This window comes from Alligator sinensis, unplaced genomic scaffold, assembly GCF_000455745.1.
Source record: "Alligator sinensis unplaced genomic scaffold, ASM45574v1 scaffold1452_1, whole genome shotgun sequence".
NCBI lineage: Eukaryota > Metazoa > Chordata > Crocodylia > Alligatoridae > Alligator > Alligator sinensis.
Genome location: NW_005842994.1, coordinates 148,815 through 173,952, shown reverse-complemented (window position 1 = coordinate 173,952; position 25,138 = coordinate 148,815). Strand labels below are relative to the sequence as shown.

At 41.7% G+C, this 25,138-nt stretch overlaps 1 protein-coding gene across 1 annotated transcript in view; it reads left to right on the top strand.

Moving 5' to 3' along the window:
- DIRC2 (disrupted in renal carcinoma 2) overlaps positions 1–25,138 on the top strand; it is a 90,730-nt gene that overhangs the window by 60,909 nt on the left and 4,683 nt on the right. The window contains exons 7-8 of the mRNA XM_006036644.2: positions 6,815–6,942; positions 24,471–24,653. Coding sequence (XP_006036706.2) covers positions 6,815–6,942; positions 24,471–24,653 — 311 coding nt within the window. The remainder of the gene's footprint in view (positions 1–6,814; positions 6,943–24,470; positions 24,654–25,138) is intronic.

Genomic DNA, 25,138 nt, shown 5'->3' with positions numbered 1-25,138 from the left:
CCCTACATTGCTGCAGCTGAGGAGTCATCCCCTGGATCCTAGTCGCTGCCTTTCTCTAGCTATTCCCCTTGTAGCATCTGCTGATCTCTGGGGAAGGGTGTGGGGATGCACGTAGGGCTGCATCTTGCAGCAGAAGATGCTAGGGTGGAAGTAGCAGCCCACACTGACAAAAAGGGTTTCCGACCCCTGGTGTAGAAAGCTAAATAAGCTGGTTAGGGTATGCAGCTCATTAAAGCTAACTCCATGCTATTTGGCAGTGTGCAGTCCAGCTATATACATGGAAAGCTCCCCAGCCTCCCCTTTGATCACTGTGGGTGATACAGGGGCCCTCCTCAGCAGCCTTTTGAGCAGATGTAGATATGGGAATCAAAAAATGAGGACTGGACTCTCTCCCCCAAAGCCAAAGCTGCCAGTCCTTCTCTGTCCAGATTCCTCAAAACAACAAAACCAAACCAACCTTCATAAGGCAATTAAGAATTGAGTTCATAACTTCGAGGTGATTATAACATCCTCCCTGCCTGCCTGCTGCCTCCTCTCCATGCACATTATCTTCATTTCTGAATTTCACAGCACCATCCTGTTTTCTTTATATTCACCTTTCAGAGACTAATTCTGCTATGAGTGCGGCATTGGTTTTAGGGGGTTGGCACCTGATGATGCTCTAAGACAGAGGGGTATGTGAGTGCGTAGATGGTTACACTTGTCATCAAAAAGTGCGTTTGTAAATTCTATATATTACACACACATGCAGGTGCGCGCACAGAGTACACCAACAACACATGCCACTACATAAATAACGTCTGGGGTTTCGCTTCTTGAAGCCTCTCATTGCACATAGTGACAAACATAAAGGCAAAGGAAAGCCCCCCGCAGTCATACAAAAGAGTAAGAGTTGGGTCCCCCGGTCCAACATCCTGATATCTCTTTGCTAAAGGACTAAGTCTACTGCACTGGGGCCATGGGATGTCGGAGGGGCAGGAGGCTACACACCACGTGGGTCATAGGCCCTGTGCCGCACAGGTTTCCTGGGACCCCCACTGCATGAAACCCCTGCTGCCACTGTCACAAGACCCCCTCCTACCCCCATCTCTGCCACACAAGCAGTGCAATCCACCTCGCTGCCACCACCGCTCAGGTGATTCGCCCCCTGCGACCTCCGCACCTAGCCCTTCTCCCTGCTGGTGCTGCCACACAGGTGGCAAGCTCACCAGGCCTGCCATAGTGCTGTTGTGCCTTAGCGACCCCAGCCACTACCGCTGCTGTAGCCAGAGCACTGGGGGCAGACGCAGCTGGACAGCAGCCCAGAAGCAGCACACTGGCCCCTCACAGGCTGCATCCAGCTGGGGGGCTGCCAGTTGGACAGCCCTGTACTATATCAGGACTTGTGCCCCAGAGGCATATACCTGCAAAGGGACCTATCTTTGGATAGCTTTGCCTGTGAAGGTTTTCCCCATAAGACTTGCATGTACTGTAGGCCTTCTGGTGTAGTAAATTCACTGGTGATGAACACAAGCTGCTTGCAGAGCAGTTGAGCTGGACCTGGGTGCAGCTGTGTTCTTCCTCTGGAGGACTAGCCTGTGCCACTGCATCGAATACATCTCTGCGCTAGAGGGGAGCACCCTTCCTCGCCTTCATTTTCTCTAGCAAGAATTTGCTGACTCAGTCCCATAATGCAAATACCTACCTTTGTGATAGATTAATTTATTTAATATATAGCTTGGTGGTAGTTTCAGAAAATGCTGAACGTCTCTGTAACTGCTACAGAATTGATTTCAACCCCTATATCAAGGCCAGTATTCTGGAGAGTTCAAAGCTTGCTTTTGAGTAAATTAAAAAAATGCTAATAGTCTGTCTCCCAATATGTCTTTCCACCACAGACAATATTTAGTTCAGACTATAGGGGTTTGCACACACAAAAATGGGGGAGGGGACGATTTGTCACTCCTGATGGATTACTCCCCTTCTTGGGCCTATTCAGCAGTTATCTGTGTAGGGTTGAATCAATGACGACTCTGACTGTAATCTGCTGAAAGTTGTAATTAGGAAAATTAGGTAATGATTCTTGTCAAGTGTGACAGGCTGATGTATTTCAATGTCAGGACTGCGACTTACCAAGCAAGCAGCTATCTCTCTTCACAGCTTCTGCGCAGCAGAGTTGTTTTCTTCTACTAGCTCTTCGTTTGCAAAGCTGAAAATGTTAGTTCAGGAATTTATAGCATTGTTTTACTTCTCCTCATGCCCTTGCACTGTAAAGTCTAGAGATATCTGTGCCCCACTGTGAACAGGATCTGATTTCAGCCGCGGCCATCCTTTTTGGTAGGGGTGCTGGAAGTTAAGCTTCATCTCTTCCCCCCCAGGCACGCCTAAGAGTGTTTGCCCTGGGGTGCTGGAAGGGAGGCAGGGGAGCTAGAGCCCACAGCACGTGGAGCCCGGGAACCTGGAGGTGTCGCTTCTAAAGAGCCAGGTTAACCCTTTCGTTGCCCTGCAACCATCAGTTTTATATGGCAGACGAGAACCCAAAGACTTGAATTTGGCAGTGGCTGCAGGGCCAAGGAAGGGTTAACCTTGCTTTTGGTGGTGTTCCACTTGACAGCATCCTGCCCCTGCTCTGCTCTCTGCCCTTGGCACCTACTCTTACTGCTCACCCAGGGCCGTCCTGATCTGAGTATTTAACTACATATAAAGAACATGATTTTCAAACCCTTTTTCAGTTTTTGATGACACAAGTGTAAGCATCTAGCAACCAGATGTCTGCTCTGGTGGTATTTTGCCAGCTTTCTGCTCTGGATATTAACATATCCAGTTAAAAGGAGGATCCAGATTTGTTGCCTCTTCTATGGCATGCGAAGAGTTTTCCTCCGCAAAGATTATACCTATTTCTTCTCTCCTCTCCCCCACATCTCTGAATTTAGCTAGGTCTGGTTAATTTGCGTGATGCATTTTTCTGATTGAAAAGCCTGGGATATTTTGGGCAGTTGGCAGGTGTTGTACCCTTTGCTGGCAGCTGTAGAATGAGCTTGGTTTGAAGACAAGCAGCTTCAAAGAGTGACATTCACATTATCGTGCTGAAACATAAATCTGTTTCTTTTCCCCCAGAATTTTTCTTGTCATGTTTGCTAATGATCACAGATATTTCTGGGTTTTGTCCTTCACAGCCCTGCGTTTCCTTCTGCGTTTATCCTGCAGCAAAGTCCAAATGCTGAAATTTTGTGACATGGTGATAATTTCCTTAGCAATGGATGGTGTTGTCAGCAACATAGGTTTATGACTTAACAGCAGGATCCAGCCCAGGGGTGGATTCAGCAGGTCAGAAGAGATTATATTGCGAGCACGAGGCACGGTGATGTGTCTTCACTTCATTACAAGCAGATATACAGCTACTGTCCTGCACGATCTACCTAGAATACTTGCAGACACCTACATGAAGTGCTAAATGATGGTGATATGCAGTGATATCACTAGGTGCTGTGGTGACCAGTGCAACTCTGTGGTTGCAAAAGGACAGTGCTGCTGGGATTTAAGGCCTTTTTTTTCCCTAACCATTGGACTAAGATCATTTGCAGGCATTTGAGGTGGCCATCCTGAGTTTCCCAAAAAGGCTAACACTTGCATCATCGTTAGTTTTTTGTTGTTGCTTCTGCTGCTGGTTTTAAATTGAAAAGCTCAGTGAATGTTGCTCTATGTATTTGTCCCTTCCTCTAGCTCCAGCTCCCAGCAAAAATCAGAGAGGTCCTTGGAGCCTGCTGGTGCTGTTCACACTAAAAGCAGCATTCCTTTCGACAGTAAATAGGCAGTTGCAGAGAAGTTCAATATTTTCTCCACCTTATCTCTCGCCTCCCTCCTCCAAGTAGGATATTTGCCTCCCTGGTTTTACTAGGCAAAAGCCATAACTGCTCTTGACTGACTAAGCAGGGAGGCAGTACTACTGTAGGCAGCAGGAGAAGCCTCAGACTTTAGAGAAGAAAAGGCCTCTGTGAAACACAAGCCGTTCACATTTTGTGGTGCTGTAGCTAAGTCTAAGCGGTACGTAATTATTGCTTACTGGGCGCAAATGCTGAACAAAAAATGGCATAAAACAATGTGACTTACGATTTAAAGTCAGGACTTGGATTACTGTCATCTTGCACACTTCGAATCCAGCAATACCAGCTAAACCTTTACAGTTAGGGATAAATGCTTTTATTTGATTTGAAAACAGTTCATACACTTTCAGTATACATGTATATTTGTGTTTTATATATCTATAAAATTGACTTCAGCTCTCCCAGTTATTGACTATTAAATTCAGTGTGGAATTAAAACAGGGCAAGGGGCAAAATAAGAGGAAAGAGATGATTTTTTAAGATCCATCATCCTAAATTTCATGCTAGATCAAACTGTTAAGCTCTACTGGAAAACTAGAATTCCCACTTTTCAAATTGTATATACCATAATTTTTTATATCGGGTTGACCACATAGTATTGGATCTTAAAAAGGTCAATGACTTGTTTCTAGAAGGTTAAGATAAGGTTTAATGACAGGCTAGGATGTTTTCATCTGGACCACTCTGTCCCAATCCAAAAGGAGGGAATATGAGCGGTGAGGGAGATGATGTTCTTTAGATATAACTTCAATAATAGCAAACAGGGGACTGCAGAAAACTGCTGGCAAATTAAATTGCATCTCTATCTTTCCTCGCTTCCACCCCCATCTCCCCAAAATACTTTTTTTTTTCTGTTTGCACCAGTGTTGAAATCCCTTTTGAAAAGAGCAATTGCACTGGTAATTGCATCATATGATCAGCATTCAGCCAGATTATGCAAAAAGTATGAAAAAGTGACTGCTCCAACAAATTATTTAAAGGTCACATTGAGTAGTTTATCAAGGTGAAGGTGTCTGAATGCAGCTTTCTGCTTGCCTGATCTGCAGAGACTTCCCTCGCTGTTGCAAGAGCTGTACTTGTCCCTTCATGTGCTCTGAATATTTTTAATATAGAGCAAATTTATAGGGCTGCAAGTATTTGGGATTTGAGGGTAACCTGAAAGGTTTTCCACCGAAACGAATCCTAGCTTTTCAATCTAATTTGAATGAAATGCACAAAACCACACTTCACATTATCAAGCAACTCATCCTAAACTAACTGCAACCTTCAGGTCTAAATGTTACTGACTGGCAAGCAGCCCATGTAAGTAACGGTGCAGGTTCGTTCCAAGAGAATTATTCTTGGGAACAAGCAAAAGATGCAATGCCTTACGTTTATCTAGCTTTTGGAAAATATTGTTTGAGCTATCTTTTATGTTTCCCTTTAAATAGCCAAAGCCCCCTGTGTCTGAGCTATTCTGAATTGCATGTAGTATTTGTATTATTGTAATGCCTCCAGGCCCAAGGCTTGGATTAGGACCCCTTTGTGCCAGACGCTGTAGAAACGTAACAAACCAGGTGCTTACAGTCTAGATGCAAAATAAGAATTGGGTGAATATTAATTAAGACCAGGAATTAAAAGAATGAGACAATACCGGTTGACAGAGCAAGCCGTGGTCTTAGTATGGTAGCAGTATACCTGTTATCCAATGTTACTTGTAGATATCATGGAGTGGTTTTAAGGAGAGTTTTAAGGCACAGATTTAAGGAGAATAAAATGGTGCTCAGTGTTGAGGGGAGCTTCTTTTCAAGCAAAAAGAGGCAGATAAGAGGAACCCTGTAGAGGCTGGTTAGAAAATTTAACAAGTGAGCAAGGAGGGGCAACTGGAGGCAGGAGGCAACATCTCTCCGTTGAATTAAATGATGGGTCGGAAATGGGAATGCAGTGGAAGTGAAGGCAAGACTTCTAGAAAGCTCATTTTATAAAGTGGATATGGAAGGGCCAGTGGAGGGACATGCATACAAGTGATACGGGAGAAGTGACAGGCTAAGGAAAATAATCTCTGGTTCAGCATTGTGAGCAGTCAGAACCAGAGAAGGACATTGTGATAATGAAGATGCAGGCTGATGAGAGCATGGATGAGAACTTCAGTTGTTAGAAAGTCTGCATTTTAGAAATGTTATGCAGAAAGATCTGGTAATGTTCAGACATAGACATAGCCTAGATCAGAGGATTTAGAGGTGCTGGTCAATCACAATCCCTAGATTACAGACGTAAGTGGTAGACAAGGGGAAGCGTTTCTACATTTGCTGTGAAAATGGGTAGCAAAGAGAGAGAGCTGTGCCTTGAACAGACAACTTGCTGTCAGGAGATGTCAAAGGGGATTGCAGCAAAAGTCTCAATTTTTCAAATGTGTTATAACTGCAAAGATGATTTTTTTGCTTACTGTGACCTAGCAAAAACAGAGGAGCTTAGCATAAGGGAGGGGTACAAGTAGAGTGTTTGAAATATTGAGTAGTGGGGTTGTGAAGATACTTTTAAGATATCAGTGAACTCTTGAGCTATGGCTGTGAGCCTAGAAAGGTAAAGAATTCAAAGTGGGGGTTAAGTAAGTTATTTTTCAATTCTGAAGTGCGTTGTTTGGAGAATTAGAGAGACGTTATGGTCCTTACTCGAGACTTTACAATCCGAGAATTGCAAACAAGAATCTTTCCTATTCACCAAGGATTTTTAGCCAGTGGCTCAAGATCTTGTTTTTATGAGCTATTTTAGAAGCCATGGGTCCTTAGCTTATCCATCCACAAAATCACCTTTTCTACAGAACTATTGCTTGCAGTTTCAGAAAAATAATCAAGGATCATTTCCAGTTTGGGGACTTCTGGAAGAAAGTATATTACAGTCATTGGCAAGCATTATGCGTAAATAATACAAAAATAATGTTTGTGCTCATCAGATTTGTGCTTTTATTTCAGGTTTGCAGATTTTATCAGGGGCATGCTGAAACTTATACTTCTACTGCTGCTATCTGGAGCAACACTAGCATCCACCTGGTTTACTCTCACCTGTCTAACTAGTGTCACTCACCTGCCTTTAACTACAGGTACCTATAACAATGTTTAATTCTTAAATGCATTATTTTGTTATTCTTGGGCATGTTTAAAATAAATCTGGATTTTCAGCCAGTAAAAATGGGCAAAAAATGGCCATTAAATAAAACCTTTTTGCCCAGCTATTTAAAATGTGATAAAATAACATTGCCAAGAGATGCATTCATTATAAGACCACAGAATAGAAATTAACATTGGTTTGGGATGAGTCTTTGGGAAGAGCATTAGATATGGATGAATAAAAAAATGACGGATGAGTGGTAGGTGGTGCATTTGAAAGCAAATTCAAGAAATTTCAGATCTTTGGATTCACAGCTTAAATTACTGAACACGAGCCATTTTTTTTAATTAATTAACCACCCAAATCTCTGTCCTGTCCAAGTTGACCAAGGTATAGATAGCAGTGTGGTTCTTAAGAGACCCTTGTAACACTTTAATGAAAATTATCTTGGTCACAATATCAAACAGATACTCGGATTTAAAATCATTTTTTTTAATTCTTTCCTAATTTTCTTAAAGGTTCCATCTTTAGTTTATTGAATCTGAAAGCATTTTTAAAAAATCTATTTTAATGTGAAAAATGAAAACAAACTTTTTCTTTTACATGAAGCCACTTAGTCACGGTCACTTTTAGGTCCTCATGCATCATTGTAATGTTGAAAGGATTCAGGTCAGCTATATATTGGTTCCTGTTGGGCATTCAGTAGAAACATTTGTGTATAAGAAATTGTGCGTGAGCTAGTCTTTACAACATCTAAATACAGGGCCAAATTTATCCAGATAAGTCCCTTTTAATTGCATCTAGCTTTTATGTCTGTTGGGTTCATTTTTCCTCTTAACAGGAAGGAGCTAGAGAGGAGGGTTCCTTTGGAATCTCTTCATTTTTCTTCTTCCTCCTCCTTTTTCCAAACACTGTGTAGGCTTTCTTTTACTGCAGAGTTATCTATAGCTGAAATATCTTCTTCTGAGTTAGGCTAGGTAGAAAGGGAGCACGCATCCTGTAGAACAACACTTCAGGGTTGCAGGGTGCCTGGAGTATTTCAGAGTGAAAATACCACCCCAGGTGGTATTGTGCCAGGTTCACAATTTTGTGTGCGAGATGAAACGCAAGTTTAGGGTCAACACTTAATTCAGGCTAACTGCAAGGATGACAAGCCCACTAGACTATGATAGTTAAAGATATGGCCCATGGGCTGGATCCAGCCTGTGGAGCACTGTTATCCAGCTGCTGGTGCTGCCCCTGGGTCTGTGTTCACCCGCATGCTACTGGACTGGTCCTGCACGCGGGGTCAGAGATGCTAGCTTCCCTGGTCTAGGATCTATTTTACATGCAGTGCCCCACGCAGTGCCAACCCCAGAACGTGCTCCACACATGGCGCTTGCCACACACCGCACTCACTCCAGCCATTTTGGGACCCATGCCTCATGCAGTGGCCATGAGTGCCACATGCAGCACAGGTCCTGAACTGGCTGGAATGGGTGCTGCATGTGGGGCAGGTCCCAGAGCAAATGCTGCGTGTGCTGGATCTGGTATTAGGTGGAGGGGGAGCAGGTGTATCTGTGGGTCCAATCCAACCACGGCCCAGCTCCACACCACTCAGCCAGCCTGCGGGGCCAGGTGAGTTTGACACCCCTGCTTTAGATGGAGGAGAGCTGATGCCCTCGGTGACCGCAGCGTGTATTAACCAAGCCAGGTTGTGTTACTAAGCGACATGGGTCTGCTGCCTTCATCTTTTTATAGACTGACTATTTTGCTGATGCAGCTCTTACCTCCGCCGTTCAGGTTGACCTAATTTATTTCAGAACATTATTAGCAATGAAAACAATGACTCAACGTTCAAGTCAGCAAAACTTACCTTATAAGTGGCCTAAAGTTTAAGGACCCATTGTACAAAAATCATTGTATACACAATACATATAACATTAGTTCCTAGCTTTCAGATGGCTACTGCAGTCTAAAACAGCAACACTGGTATTTATTATTTATATAATGCTAGCCCCTAGGAGCTTCTTGTCAAACACATAGCCAAAAGACGGTCCCCAGCCCAAATTGCTCATGACCTAACAGTTAAGTAAGAAACATGTAAATGGATGGAACAAGCAGACAGGGAGAGCTCAAGGAAATGATGAGGCACTACAGGTCCGCATGGTAGGTAATAGCCTCAGCATGCCACCCATGTGTTAGCTGTCAAGTCTTATGTTGGCATCATTGCACGTTGCATCTCTAAGTAGCCGTCATGCACTGATCCTTGAGGAGGGTAAAATAAAGCCAGTATTTATAAGGCTGTAAAACATTTTGAATTGAAGGTGTTGTATCCATCTGACATCGTTAAAGCAATGTATTAACACCCCTGGTTCAGGTATGCTTACATATTATATTTAAAGATAATAAGAAAAAAAAAGGACATGTATTTTTGTCACTTTTAATGGAAAATTGTGAGGGGGGGATGGCAGGTCTCTGCTATTTTATTCAAATTACCTTTGAGAGTCCAAAAATGCCCTTGGTGCAGTGAATGTGTCACAGCTATAAACCAGAAATAGGTACAGCAAATTGAAATACGTGACCAATGGAGAGGAAATAGCATCTGTACTGATAGGTCAAATTTTTGACGCATCTTGGAATTTAAATTCAATTTTAAAAAGTCTTTCTCCCTAAAAAATAAACCTGATTTAAAGAATAAACAAATCAAGCTCTGCAGTAGCTGCAGCCATACAGTAGCAATCATGACATTGTTTTCCATCTCAAGTGAAAAAATGCACTAAACCCTTTTACTCCTTGTGCTTGTCTGCTCCATCAGTACATGCCTGCAGTAATATGGATTTTTATAGAAATTGTATTCTCTGATTTGTTGCATTGAGCCAAACTTAAATTTCTTCTCACTGCCTATGTACAAGAACAAAGCAGACAGGTTTCAAGAGGTGAAAGTCATTACGCACACAGTGATCCAAACCAGACCTGGTATATCAAGATTTTACTTATCAGCCTTTCTCTTATTTTATTTTTTTTAAGAACTCGGTCCACAGTGTAGAAGCCAAAAAAAATACAACAGGCTTCTTATCTCTTCTTGGTTATTCATAACCTGTGGCTTCAGGACTGTAAAATTAAACAGGAAAATCCTAGGATTGTTAAAAATATCTTAAGATACTTAAAACTTTGTCGCACAAGTTCATATGTAAGGATTTGAACATGAAGTTACCTAAATCAGCATGCCATGATAAATATTTAGAGACTGCATTCTTCTTTTCCATCTGATTGTTTAAAATAGATATATTGTTATTGCCTTCAAAATAGGCAGTCCCTTAAATTGGGTTTTTACAAAAGACCCAAATAAAAACAGTTTCTTTCCTGTGGTAGATTTTCTGTCTGTTTTCTATTTAGGTTTGTTTTAATGGTATAGACTGCAAATATTTCAGCACCTTTTAGAGAAAACAAAAGGGTCTTTGAATAGCAGTGCTAACTGCAATGGACAAAAAGGGCTTTACGGCTTTAGGTCCTAATGTAGATCTACCATGCAAGATTTCCTTTTCTTCTATGGCCTAATGTTCAAACTTCCTTCACAGACAGGCACTTCTTTTTATCAGCTCTTCCTTATAAAAATTAATATAAAATAAATGCAATATGCCTGCTTAATTTAGATCTCCGTCCATTGAATCCCAATGATATATCTTTATGAAATACATTCTTATGGATGAAAACGCACAAGCTATTTAAGTGCTAATTTATAGGACTTCATGCTAGATTATTCCTAAATGTAATGATGTAATATGATGATGACCTCTGTGCTCCACAGTAATTGGGAGAAACGGCACATTTTAAATTGATTTGGTTGAACTTCTTTCTTGTTTAATTAAAAGTTTGAGGATGTAGAGTGTAAGTGAGCCAAAGTCTAGGAGGTCAAATGCAGGCTGTTGCTGGCGGATCTTCAGCTTTGAGGAATCGGTTTGATATGTCTGTTAAACATGGAGGGATCTCTTCATTCTCCATCAGTGGAGCAGCATTGACATCAGAGATCGAAGGTGATGTTTGCATTTTTTGTGGCTGGAGGATGAGCACTGTTTGTAGCAGTTTATCACTTTTTGTGTTAGTATTTTTCTTAGCAATTATTGTCTGGTGCTTTCCACCTTCAAGGCACTTTACATTCATTAGCTAATCTTCAAAACGTTGCTGGGAATTGGGTATGTTCCTTGCCAAAAAGACTGAGACAGAGTCCAGAATAACTTGTGCACAGGTGCAGTGGAGACTCTAGGGAACTTCCTGCCTCCCCATATCAGAATGGTTTCTCTCCCAAAAAAGCTTTGTTGCTGTGTGACCATGCTTCATGCACCAGCTTGCACATGCACACCTCATTCTCATGAGCAAAATGAGCCTAGACCTGCAGTTCCACAAACCATGAAGACGTCCAGACTGCGGCTGCTGGGCTGAGGGGGGAGAGATTGCAGAAGCAAAGGTCAGCTCCTTACTGAAGTAGTTACAGGAATCAGGAGTCAGAGTGGACCGCTCGGAAGGAGAATGCATGCAAAGTAACAGTGTGGTGGGTGATCAAGAGGACAGTGGGAATGATAAAGAAGTGGAAGACCTCTGGGTCCAGTAAAATTGGTTATTAGGAAATGGCTGTCTACACAATGGGGAGGAGAGAAGTGGCTTCTTGGACAGTCGCACTTGAAACCATTAATGAGGTTGGTGCACTGAACGCTTTTGAGCAGCTGAAGGTGTAACCCAACTCTGTTTGTTGAACTCTAGTGTGTATTGGAGAAGCAGATTAGAGAGCTCCTGGCTTTCAGCAGTGGTCATAAACTCCTAGAAGAAGGTTTCAGACTGGATATAAGGAACAACTTCTTCACAATTCATGTGACCAGACTCTGGAATAGACTCTCAGCGGGGTGGTGCAGGCAGCTACCCTGGAGAGCTTCAAAAGGAGACTGGACCCACATGTCACTGGGGTTATTTGGCCCCAGCGGTCTTTCCTGCCCAGAGCAGGGGGGCTGGACCCCGTGATCTCACAAGGTCCCTTCCAGCCCTAAACTTCTGTGAGCATCTGTACCAGTGCCTTATTCATGATGCCTGTTTGATTTGTGAATAATTTGTGTAGTCTTGCATTACTCTTGCCTGAGTCACCTTTGTTCTGGAAATAGTCTATTCCCAAGGCTGAGCCTGTCCTTCAATGCACGCGGGCTTTGTGGTGCATGAACTCAGCCCCCTCCTCTGAAAGTTGTGCGCTCACCCATCTCCCACCTGCATTCCAAAACAAGCACTCCCATCCGTATGCGTGCATGCAAGACTTTGAAAACTTAGTTTAAAGCACCATGGCCAAGAGCTGGAGGCCTTGTTCCAGGTTTTCTCTGGCTCCCTTCAGAAAATCAAGCTCCTGCCACATGTAAGGGAAGAGGTATTCAGGGGTAAAATTGTCTCCCAAAAAAGTAAAGAGTAAAGTGAAGAGTCCTCCCCTGAGGTTTTTGTATAGGTGCCACATACAGCAGTATTAGAAATCTCTGACTTCAAGGGATGGGAGATGGCAATTTAAAAAGTAATGTAGTTGTTTCCTGTATTGGCTTATAAAATATAGGCCTAATTATTTTTTATATAAGCAAGACATCAGTTAGTGTTCTGCAAAGTCTAATTACTTGGAAGAATTGTGTCCTTTTTTTACATTAAAACTAAAAGTCTGCAGCTAATACATGTTTTCTTTAAACAAGATGAGTTTGTTGTGTTCATGTCATTAGTCAATAGGCTTTTTCTCCTTTTTTGCAGCCAGGCTTCTGCTTTCTGTCATTACTAAGGGCTTGCGTACATTTGTTTTTTGTTGAGGTTTTTTTTTTTTTACTGTTTCTTGAGCAGAAATTAAATAAAAGCATATTTGAAAATGTATGTGAACTCTAACTGCTGACATGAAAAATGAAACCAAGCCCATAATAATATATTGCCATCATAGCTGCAGCTATCATCTGACTCAAGCACCACTCAAAACCATGATTATGATACTTAAAGAACCCTTGATTCTGGAATTAGTTTACACTTGAAGCAAACTTGAATTTTCTTTTAAGAAATTTTAATTTCAATGTACAGTGTTCCAGCTAAGTTGCTTAAAGAATTTCAGAGACAAGTTTTTATACACTCAGTGAACTCTAAGGCAGTTGTTTCCACTGAATCCACAAAGCAGCCGTTGCCGCCTCTTTTTCTATGTCATTTCATAGATTTCATAGACATCAGGGCTGGAAGGGACCTCGGAAGATCGAGTCCAGCCCCCCGCCCAAAGGGCAGGAAGTCAGCTGGGGTCATAGGAGCCCAGCAAGATAAGCATCCAGTTTCATCTTGAAGGTGTTCAATGAAGGCGCTTGAACCACCTCCGGTGGCAGGCTGTTCCAGACCTTGGGGGCTCAGACAGTAAAGAAGTTCTTCCTTATGTCCAGCCTGAAACGATCTTGAAGTAGTTTGTGACCATTCGACCTCGTCATCCCTTGGGGCGCTCTGGTGAACAAACGTTCCCCCAGATGCTGGTGGTCACCCCTGATAAACTTGTAGGTGGCCATCAGATCACCCCTGAGCCTGCGCTTTTCCAGGCTAAAGAGCCCCAGGGCTCTCAGCCTGTCATCGTAGGGTCTGCTTCCCTGACCTCTGATCATGCGCGTGGCTCTTCTCTGGACTCTCTCAAGCTTCTCCACATCCTTTTTGAATTGTGGAGCCCAAAACTGGACACAGTACTCCAGCTGCGGCCTCACTAAGGCCGAGTACAGGGGGAGAATGACGTCCCGGGATTTGCTTGAGAGCAAAAATAAAAATGTTTGTGCACTCCCTGCTCCTCCATTGCAGAAATCTATTTTAATCCGTTTTTAAAAACACACTTATTCTCTAAAGCAATTGGCTCCAAAATGTGGTACCTCTACTTTTGCTATTTACACACTCTCCTTTTTCATCCCTAAAGCTATTTCTTTCGGATTTGGGGGTTCCCAGTTCCTGTCATCTTGCTTTAGTTCAATCTATTCTAGATGGAGCTTTACCTGACGATTGCCTAAAAACGAGGCGCTGAACGCCGCTGCTTAGCGGCGTTCCTGTCAGAGAGTGCATTTTGCACGGGTTCTGTGATTTGGATTGACATACCACTTGTTTCTGTATAAATATGAACTCGCCATTTTCTCAACCTCCTGAAACCCTCAATATTTTGGATCTTGGAAATGGCCCGTCTCCTTATATGGTACTGGAGCAGCCGCTAAAGTTAGAGAGAGAGTTTTGCTAAAAGCTCTTTCCATTCTGGTGTTAGAAAGGAAAAAGGAGAATTGGCAATTGGGAAATTCAAGTGCAACTGCTTTCTCCGCTTGGTTCAGTAGAGGCAGAGTTGCTTGCTGGCATTCAGAACTCACTCTCTATTCTCCAAATAGTTTTGAAAAATAACAGGGTTCAGAAGGATGCCAAGGTGGGCTAAGTGGAGAAACGTGAATGTAGTGGGTAGGGTGCGTGAGAAAGTCTGTTACTAGAAATGGATTTACCCTGATCTTGCAAGCTGCTCTGCAAGGGGGGATTCCTGCCCTGCAGGAAATCAATGGGGTCTGTGGGATGGAAGGGACAACCCAGCTTTTGGCATATTTTCCATACTCTATGGACCCCTGGATTTGCAGTTTAGTACATCTACACAAACAGCCATCTATCTTATTCTCATCCTTCTAGAACCACATGAAGGCTGTCACTCCAGCTCATATGTTATTCAGAGTTAATTCAGTGTCTGCAATTTTAGTCACTATATATGGATAACTATAGGAAGCTGAGTGGGGCTCACTCCGCTACATACTGTACAAATGTTGTCAGACACAGTCTATTATGTCCAAGTATTGTGTCCACATTTTGCAATAGTTTTAAAAAAAGCAGGCAGTAGTTTCCTATTCTTTTGGGCTCACAGCATGTTGTCTGCTGCAAATCTCTATTCACGTTCTTACAGGATAACACAGTGGTGTCACATTCATCATTAAATGAATTAACCGTTAACCCTATATTTACACTCCTGCTATAAACAGAAGCTTAATTTGCTGCACTGACAGTCGGTTGCGTGCCATTTGTATCTTTTCTGTGCTATTTGGTATTTATATAGCACTCAAAAGTCACTAAATGCTTTACATATTAAAAAATACAAGTCCCCATCTGGAAGGGTTTTCCACCTTATAGCTCAATTCTGTATATTCGTGTACTTCTCATAGGCGTTCTGGAAACAGAGGTCTTGCTGAATTAGTTCTTAGGCAGCATTACATATATAGATAATTCCTAATTATGCTATATAACACCAACACCAAGCCCCTCTTTTCAACCATCACAGAATGAAAAGGAGCATTCCTACTTCGGCAGATGACAAAACAAAGCAGAGCAAAACAAATACACATTTTCCAGGGCAGATTTCACAATTGCAGTATTCCAGCTGAGCAACAGCTGGTTGGAAGAACAAAGCTGAATTCTTTTAGGGTATTCATTCGTGACATTCCCAAAAAGGAAGCAAGACAGATGAGGGAGAGATACAGCTCTTTACAGTACCTTGGCTCATCTTCAAGTGGCACTCCACTCTGCATCGGAAAAGAATTGCACCTTGTGTGCAAGAACAAGTGCGATCTTCTTTAGTAATGCTAGGAACCCACCATGCTCAGAGCTGTATCGGAGAGAGAACCAGGATGCTCTGCGTTCAGGCCCAAAGATTTGCCTGTGTCAGCAGTGGGTCACGCTGGACTTTTCTATGGGGCTATTCAAACCTTCCTGGCTGTGGCCTAGCAAGCTGCTGAGGTCATGCAGGCCTGATCCACCTTTGCTGACAGGCAGAAAACACAGACACTCATCACTCTGACTGTAGCACTGCCCAGTGTAGGAGGGTAGCAAAGCCGTCCTTGAGAGAGTGGAAAACAGCACAACTTTGAATACACACTGCTACCCTCTCTTTTGCCTTTGCCCCTGCCTTGGTATAACAAAGAACATTTAAAAAAACCCTTACATTACCATATGCAATTTAAAAAAATCTTGTAGCACTCTTAATTCTCAGTTATTTTTCATGTATGCACTCTTACGTAGTCCTGATTCATTATTGCTTTTGCTTACATTTCTCCACTTCCTTGTTGGCTGCTTATTTAGAAATGCTAAAAATAATAAACGATACGGGTAGGACAGCTTAGCTTTCTCTCAATCTCTGTGTTAATTCTGGCTGTCGTGCGGAGACAGATTCTTTAGTAACTACAGTAATTCACCTGATACTTGACCTGTTGCTTTGATTACCAAAGATATAAATCTAAGCTATCTGAGCATTTACTGTATGTATCACCTGGGGAAGTGCCAGAAAGCAGGAATGAAATATTGGCTCAGACTTAAGGAAACTGTTATGCTAAGGGTAAAGTTTCAAGAGAACCGAGCATTTACTGTACATACTATAAGGGAACAACAGGTCCTGGATGAGACGTGATGAATTGTTATGCTCGCCTCAGCCTGGCTAGAGGCACTCTCTAGTGGTACAGTTCCAGTCTCATGAAAACACTCTAAAAGACTAATTGGACTAATCAGAATAGGAAAGATCTGGTGTACTACGTTATAACAAATCCTCCGAAATGTGTATACTGTTGCCCACACAGGAATTGCCATAACCTTTTAAAAATTCAACATTTAAATGGCACGAACAATACAGAGTGAGCAATCTTTAAAAATGTACATGGATCTGAAAGGACGAACAAAAAAAATCATCTCCACACCCCACCTGTGAAGCATCTTGTTGTCGGCGGGCCTTAGGGCCCTTGCCCACCGTGGTCCATGCACCTGGCTGGACACAGCAGGAGGTCCCAAAGTCCTCCTTTGGCTTGGAGGGGGACTGTGGTCTACCCTCTGCCTCCCGGGGGAGAAGGGCCTGGCAGTAGGAGTCTATCTCCTGCTCGCAGTCCCTGATGGCACGCAGTCTCTGGACTGTGGTCTGGAGTGGTCATTGCAGTGTGGTGTTTGCCTTATATTGAAGCTCATACCATAAATTTATGTACAAGGAATAGTTTGACCTAAAATAACTATTGTAGCATGGTTGGACAGCAATTTCAGTATATTGCCATTTTGCCTCAATGATATCTGCACATGTCAATATTAGCACATTGGAAGAATTATGTAATGCCAGGTGCTTGCAGTGCAGATTCATTGTTGTCAGCATAAAATATCAAAGTTCTAATATAAGCTCACTCGGTAGACTTCTCTTTACAAAATCCTCATTTGGACTGGGTAGCAGGCCCCCAGATTTCTATGGCAACTCCGTAAGTCAATAAAAAACAGAATTTAAGTTTTGCAATATAATAACTTTAAAAGAAAAGACTTTTTTTTACAGATAAGAATTTATGAACACATCTGTCTACCTGCCAGCCTCCAAATGAAGAACTTAATAAAGTACCAAAATGAGAGATGCAAGTTATCTTTGCCCTGAGCATAGTTTAATTTCCTTACCCTAAGCAACACGTGATTGATTTGAATAAGGGCAACATCACCTAATGAACAGAACAAGGGCCTGGGATGCTGCAGACCAGGACTGCATTCCTAGCTTTAGCACTAACTGTAAGACTGAGCAAGTTGCTACCTCTCTCTCCCTTCTTCCATCTGTAATATAGGGATAATGACACTTGCTTTCCATAGAACGCAGTGAAGTCCACAAATGGAAAAATGCTACTTTAAAAGGTAAATATAATCGGTACAGCCCTCAACAGTAAACTAAAAACAGCAGCAAATACATCACAGAAGGTAAACTTAGGAGGTCCAGTCTAAGAGGGTACGTATAAATGTAAAAAACTTAAAATCTAATCAGTGTGGAAGCTAAATGATTTTATGGCCTCCACTTTTTAATTTAAGGATCACTTAGCAGTTCATATGATTTTTAGTCCCCCAAAGTAAGTAATTCTGCTTTCACAGCAAGTTTCGCTTGCTTCTCTTTTGAGAAATGTATGGAGCAAATCCAATTTGATCATACTTCCAGTTACTTTCGTGACTCTATCATGAGTTAAGAATTTGATCAGTGCAGCGTGGAATGAAAATCCATCCAATGAGCTGCATTAATGTTATAAGTGTACACTACAGGGAAATCCTCCTTTGGGTTGTTTCTGCTTCTGTAAGTGAATTACAATAAAAATATTATATTATTTCACAATGGGGCACATTCCTATGGAAAAATTATGGCCAAGTGCTTCCATGATTGTTCTTATCCTTGCCAATGGCATGAATGAAGTCATAAAGAAGTTTTACTGTTCTTTTTTAATAAATAGCTGATGCTTTTGCATGATTTAACTTGGGGCATAAGGTCTCTAAGTGAGACATCAGCCCATCATCAGCTTGTGCTGCTGTCATAAGCAAGTCAGACATGCCCTGAATCAGTGGTTCTCAACATTTTTAGACTCAAGGCATCCCTCTGTAAATGCCATCTCTTAGTGTTGAACTAAAACTCTAAAACTCTTGGTTCAGAGGTGATGATGTACGCACAAGACATATATTAACCCCCCCCCCCCCCCAAAAAAAAAAAAAAAAAACCCAAGCAGAATCTTTATAAGGGGACAAGGCAATAGGCTGCATTTATTGAGAATGCAAAAATATTAAACTATTGAATTCTTATTGAAATTCTAAAAGACCTTAAGTCCTAGATCATTCTAAGCATATAGACGTACGCACGCACACAAAGTAGATTCAGCCGATATTAAGATGTTACCAGACTTAGTTGCTTGGGTTAACTTGGTGGCCAGCCAAGTTGAGCCTGAGGTCAGAGCGGGGTGTTCGTTGGACACGTACCAAGATGCTCCTGTTGTCATTGCAGAAATCACCCAAGACTTAATCTCGCCCATTTTTATAGTAGTTGTCTCCCATGTCAGCTGCACACCTGTGATGAGATGTCAGGCTTGTTTGTTTTCGTTTGAGTTTCGCGTCGGCTGCATGTTCCACGTCGGTTAGATGTCAGGGCGGATTTCGTCTCTCGGGTCTTATCTGTCTGCATCTTCGGCCGCTTCCTTTATCTGTTCACATCTTTTCTTGCTTGACACATGCATGCTACAGTCCTACAACATGACCTTAAGAAAAGAATGAACAAATTTAAACCTACGAAGCTATATAATCTTAAAATGAAAAACAAGAGCTTATAGAAGCAAAGATCTAAATGGATACGAATAGTTTTATAAAAGCAAGACTATTAGTCTATAAGCTTAAAATACCAGTATAGGTTTTAAAGTTAAAACAATCTTTTAAAAGTCAAGTTGGCCTTAATTCCACAATAATACCATAGTCTTAGTATCTTAGTGTTCACTCTTTTTTGACAAAGAAAAATAAGCTAACACTACATGGCATCCCATGGTACCCTCAAAGAACTTGAGGCAAGCCAGGGTGCTGGGGACACCCTGCTTGAGCATCACTGCCCTAGATCTATAAAGATTTGGGTTTAAGTCATATCTTGAGTTCCAAGAGAAAATAAGTCTAGTGCCATCTGCTTCCCTGTTTATCCACAGAAAGCTACTATATTGCTTGGCACAGCCCATCTGCTCGTAAGAGGTGCATTACTGGAATGTACCAGGGAATTAGGAGGTCAGGATTTATTGGCAGAGTGGTTTAGGGAAGTTTGCACAACACCACCTGCTTGCAGTCAGCAGTCTTTAGGCTTTTAGCTGTCACTTTCATGAGAATTAAATTCGCCCCACAGTATTTGCGAACATTTAAGCAGTGACAGCATAGAAATTAAATGCGCGCACATGTGTGCATGCACACCCCACGCTAAGGGAACGAATTGGTTGAAATCTGCAGGAGCTTTTCCATCGATACCACTGGGCTTGGCTCAGACGCTAAATGTGCAGTTGTGTTATGAGGACGGTGTGCTCCAAGAGGCGACTGCCAAATGTGTGTCCAGGGACTTTGCTGGAACACGGCAGTCCTGGAACGTTGTTTGTGTGTATGTCTGGAAGATACTCGAGAAGGTTGTGCGGTGTCCTCAGCTCAGCTGCGGATAAGTAAACAGGCACCACCATGTGCAAGCGCTTCCCCAATTCAACTTTGTTCCTTGCAGGGTAAGCACTTGTTGTAGCAGATGACAGATTAAATGCATGCATCTGCCTATCAGTCTGGAAGTCTGGTATATGTAAGCAGGCAAATGTTTGCCTTCCTATATCCAATATGCCTGCAGCGATTATAAAAACCCAAAAGAAACCAAGCCTCTACCCACGTTTTTCTTGTTGTAATAAGCCACCTTAACACTTCCTTTTATATAACTGACATGTTATTTTTTTTCCTACCCGTGATGCTCCCACTGTGGCATGTAGTAGTAACAGCTAGCAGGGGAATGGGGACCCTGGCTTGTTGGCATTTCAAACTTGACCGTCGCATGACTCGTATGAGCCTTTTGCTTAGGGCTGCCATGGAGGCAGTGCCACGGTAGTCTCGAAGAGAAATCTGGCCCTGGAACAGCCAAAGCAGCATTGCTTTGGAGGTGTGTCTACCTGTGCAATTCATGATGTGGCAGCAGGCCTGCAAAATAGCTGCTTTAATGCACAGATTCCTCAGATAGCAAGTCCAGTGTCACAGTATCTTTAAAAAAAATATATAATAATAATAATAACCCTGGTTCCATTACTTCTAAATGGCCAGAGCTCACTAAGGTGAGTGACTCAGAGGTATGCCTTTATCCCCAGCAATTTTCCTAGTTAATTGCTTTTCACAGGAAAGGGAGAAACGCCGTTCTGTTATGATCTGTACATCCCCAGTGTCTATTTCTGTCCAAGCAGCTGTGAGTTTCTTCTGTTTTTGGAATGAGGAATTGAGGAAGGAATAGTCCCCGCTTCTTGAATCCTCTTTTCTGTTAGGATTTGTTCTTGCCTATATTCAGTGCCAATGCCTGTCATCAGGGGTTCTTAATTGAAAAAACATTTAGAGTAATTTTAGCAGCAGTTCTTTTACACTATAAAAAATCATGGGGCTCTTTAATAATCATTCAGTGCAGAGTCCCCGTTATGAGAAGTAAATGGACTCCATTTTATAGGTGGCACTCACCGAACTACAGCAGCTGTGTTGCCCCTTGGGCCGGTGTAAAATACCGTTGTCGCTGCAGTGTATGACATACGGCTAAACCCATTTTGGAACCCTTATTTATCTGACTTCTAAAACGTTTTTCCTGTATCTATGGTTTTCAGTGCTGGTGATCAGTTGCTTTTGTCTTTTAAACTCTGAATTGATGCAATAAAATCATTTTGTTTATGGCACTCAGAAGGATCCTAGATGTTTTACAAGAACGCAGGATGAAAATATTTCTTCCTAAGCAGTAAAGTGTGTTTACAGTTTGAGGGGTAACTCTATAAATTCATTTTTTAAAGGTTTCCAGGTTTTTAATCCTCTGCCATTCCCAGATTTCTTGGTTTGTGGGTTTTTTTTAGTTCACTATATAAAAAAAAATATAGTTACTAACTGCCAGGCTTCCAGCCTCGTTCTGGGACCTGTGCTTTTCTTTTTTTGCTGCTTGCTTTTTTTGGTTTGGTTTTTTTGCCTTTAGCATCCAACCTCTTGCTTTGGTTTTTTTCATTATTTTAATCATTAAAATAGATATATTTTATATTATTAATGTATTATAATTATATGGTGAAAGGTGTTACTGTAGATATTTATTCAGGTTCCCAAGTAGCTAGGGCTGAGGAGAGGTCACTAGACAAATATGATTTGTAACTGTTACCTTGAGCAGTAGGGATTCTGCAACGAGTATTCAGCTGACAGTCTCGGTATCCTTTCCGTGCTTCCCTTTTCTCCTGCAGAATCTGCATTCATAAATTCATGATAGCAAATTTACTCCATCCTCAACTAAATGATTTCCATCTCGCCAATTGCTTCCTTTTCTGGACTAAACTTTATTACGTTAAATTCTCCCAAGTCAAGCCATTAGTGCCTTATTGGTAATTGCTCTGTTAACAGTAACTGGTTTATTTTCCATACCAGAGTTCATGCAAACTAGATGCATAAACTGCACTTGCCCCTATTTAGAATTTGGGGTGCTGTCGTCTTTGAAGTTTGGTTAATATGTTTTCACCATCTGAAATTTCTTCTACTGCAGAATGAATTATTTCTCGTGTATTTTCTGTTTGGAAAGTGCTAAGGAATCTGCCTCTGCCTGACACTTTTATGGGAGAAGAGGAGATGATCTGGCCTTTCTTTCTGTTCTGTAACGTCTAAAGTCAGTACTCATCCTTTTTTCTCTCTAGCATCCAAAACTGCTTAAATAGGTAGTTACAGCTTAAAAAAACCTGAAGCTATGATTGCTACTTATTTAACAGGAATTAAAAGATTGTTAAAGTAAGAGGCCGAGTTACTGTATGCAGCTAGAACCTGTGAGAGAGATTTACTAACTTCAAAATACCAATGAGAACTTGCAGCAAAATCTATGGATATTGTGGCAGGAAGAATTGGTTGCTTACTTCCAAATAAAAGAACCTGTTGGCTTCATGATACTAAATTTTCTTCTCACTTGCAGAACTCTGGTGAACTTATCTTGGAAATGCTCCTCTGACTTTCACCCTGCAGCTGGTAATAAAAGATTTTACAGGAGCTCAAGAAAGCTGCTAGGTCCTATTTATTTTTTTAAATAAAAAAATAAATAAATAAATCACCTCCAGGTCTCTTACAAAAAAGTGCGGCCAACCTAATCAGTCCCCTTCCAAAGCTATGCCATCTATATCATCTTCCTGGTAGCCTTTTCTATTCTCTTTTTCCCCTCTGTGTAAATCCTTCTCTAGAGAAAGAAATATGCATGGAAGAGAACTATATCAAATGAATGATCTGACCGATAGCCATTTTTGCCATCTCTCTTAAGGCTTTATCTCCGTTCTCTGATCCCTCATGTCTTAACAAATAATGCAGGTTTTTTAGGCAAAAGTTTCCTGCTCACTAACCATTCCTCAGTTGTAGGACTGATCAGTGTTTAACTTCTGATGAAGTAGCACTTTTCAGTTCTCCCCTTGTTAAAACATTTTGGTATAGTATGGAAAAATAGAATACCATCCTACTTGAATTTCATATACTAAAAGTCTTGCTAACATACTGCAGTGTAGAGATGTCATCAAGTGTAGTCTTTTCCCAGCAACTAGGAAATGTCTTTACTTCTGAAGGATGTGTCTTTACATACAGTTGGTGCCCTTACAGAGTCTTCAATAAGCATTCCAGACTTCTACTTACCCTTTTCAGTCTTCTAGTAAATGGTTTCCATTTCTCCCCTCCCCCTTATATGTAATTGGTCTTCTCAAGACACAAAGGTCCCAGCTCAGAAAATCCTTCTTTCCTAGGACAGCTCTTAAGGAGATGCTACAGTTCCATTAAAATTAGCTTTCATCATTCAGAGCCTTGTGGGTAAAAAAAGGAAAAACATGTATATTTTTGTTTAGTGCCAGTAGACATATTAGTTGTACAAAACATCTATATTAGTGCAAGCAATATAATAACATCCGAAGTCACAGAACAAAGCCAATTGAAGAAATGACTATATTCTATTATTATATACCCAGGAGGAAAAATAGGAATTCTGTAATAATAAAAAATTTCCTTTGGCAAGTAGGAGTCATTTCTGGCAGGTACTGAGTATATTTCATTCCCATTCGACAAATGGGAATTTCAACATCTCACAAGTCAGGTGGTGGTGAATTTTAATGCTCTGCTGTCTGGGAAATCATAAGTATTTATTTGTACAATGGAAGCAAAAATTAGTTTCGACCTCTGACACCGAGTCAAAAGGTTAATTTTCCATTCACTTTTAATGCAGTTCAGTAATTGCTTCCACTCTAATTGTATGTGGAGCAGTAGTTATTGTTCATTTAGGAAATAACTCGGCTTGGATGTCTCTTTGCATTAATTTTTTCCCCCAAGGATTCCCATTTGGTAAGTGGACTCCACGGTATTGAATGGATCTTCAGGAATTCAATTCTGTATGCAAATGTATATTTCTGATTTTCAACCCAAATAATAAATGTCAACTACAAGCAGTGAGACATGATATATGCCGTGATGCACAGTGGATAAGAAATAGATCTGATTATTCTTTGTCTTCTAGTTATTTGCCCATCAGTACCGGAGCATCTTTGGTTTGAAGTATCCTAGTCCCTTGTATACTACACATCCCTTTTCCCCCAAACTCAGCTGTCCAAAATTGAGTTGCATGTGTAAGCACGGAAGCTGGGGATGATATAAAGTGGATGCCATGCTTCTTCCGCCTGCCAGCCTCAGGGAAGGAGGGGCTGGAGTTCATCCTTCAGGGTTAGAACTACAGCATTAATCCTTTCACAGCTGCTGCCGAATCCCCAGTGGCGGTGAGAGGGTTAACACATCAGCCTTTACCTGAGCAGGGCCAGTTGGGATTCAGCCATTCAGTCCGAATCCCCTGCGGTCATAATTCAGCCGTGACCCTGGAATAATATTTGCTTTACTCTGCCTTCCCCAAACAAGGTGCATCTGTCTGGAGGGCTTACAGACTGTAATAACATGCTATCGTAGGAAACCGGTGACATAAAACTCATCGCTGTTTCTGTTTTGTTTCCATTGTAGCTACACTGTACACGTCCTGCATTTTGCTAGGAGTGTTCCTCAATAGCAGCATACCTATATTCTTTGAGCTTTTTGTGGAAACAGTCTATCCAGTTCCAGAAGGAATCACATGTGGAGTTGTCACCTTTCTGAGTAATGTGTTCATGGGCGTCCTTTTGTTTTTCCTCACATTTTACCATACAGGTAAGAAATATTAGACGTTTAATGTAATTCTCTGTGTGGAGACATTCTGTGCGCGGTCAGTTTTTGGTACCGCGGGAGGGCAGTTTATATGCAGAACTCCCATTAATGCTTATTATGTACGTATATTGTTTGCATACCACTGATAGAAAAGACTTCTGAATTGTTTATATGCCTGCCAATCAAAGAATTAAATCCTTTAGTAGAAGATAGGTATCCAGGTTGTAGCCATATTGGTCTAGAGGCAAAAGGAATATCACCTCTACCATGAGTTCTGATTCATTAGTAGAACATGTACATTCAGACTTTGCTTTGAACTTCCTGCATCAACAAGCCACTGAGATAAACATGGTGGCTATATTTTTTTTTACAAAGAACGATAATGTTCTGGCCATTTGTAGCAGGTTGGGGAATCACTTAGCTCAAACAGTCCCGCTGTGCTCGTTTACAGTCCTTGTTCATTGTCCCTGGACCTCTGGCACACTTCC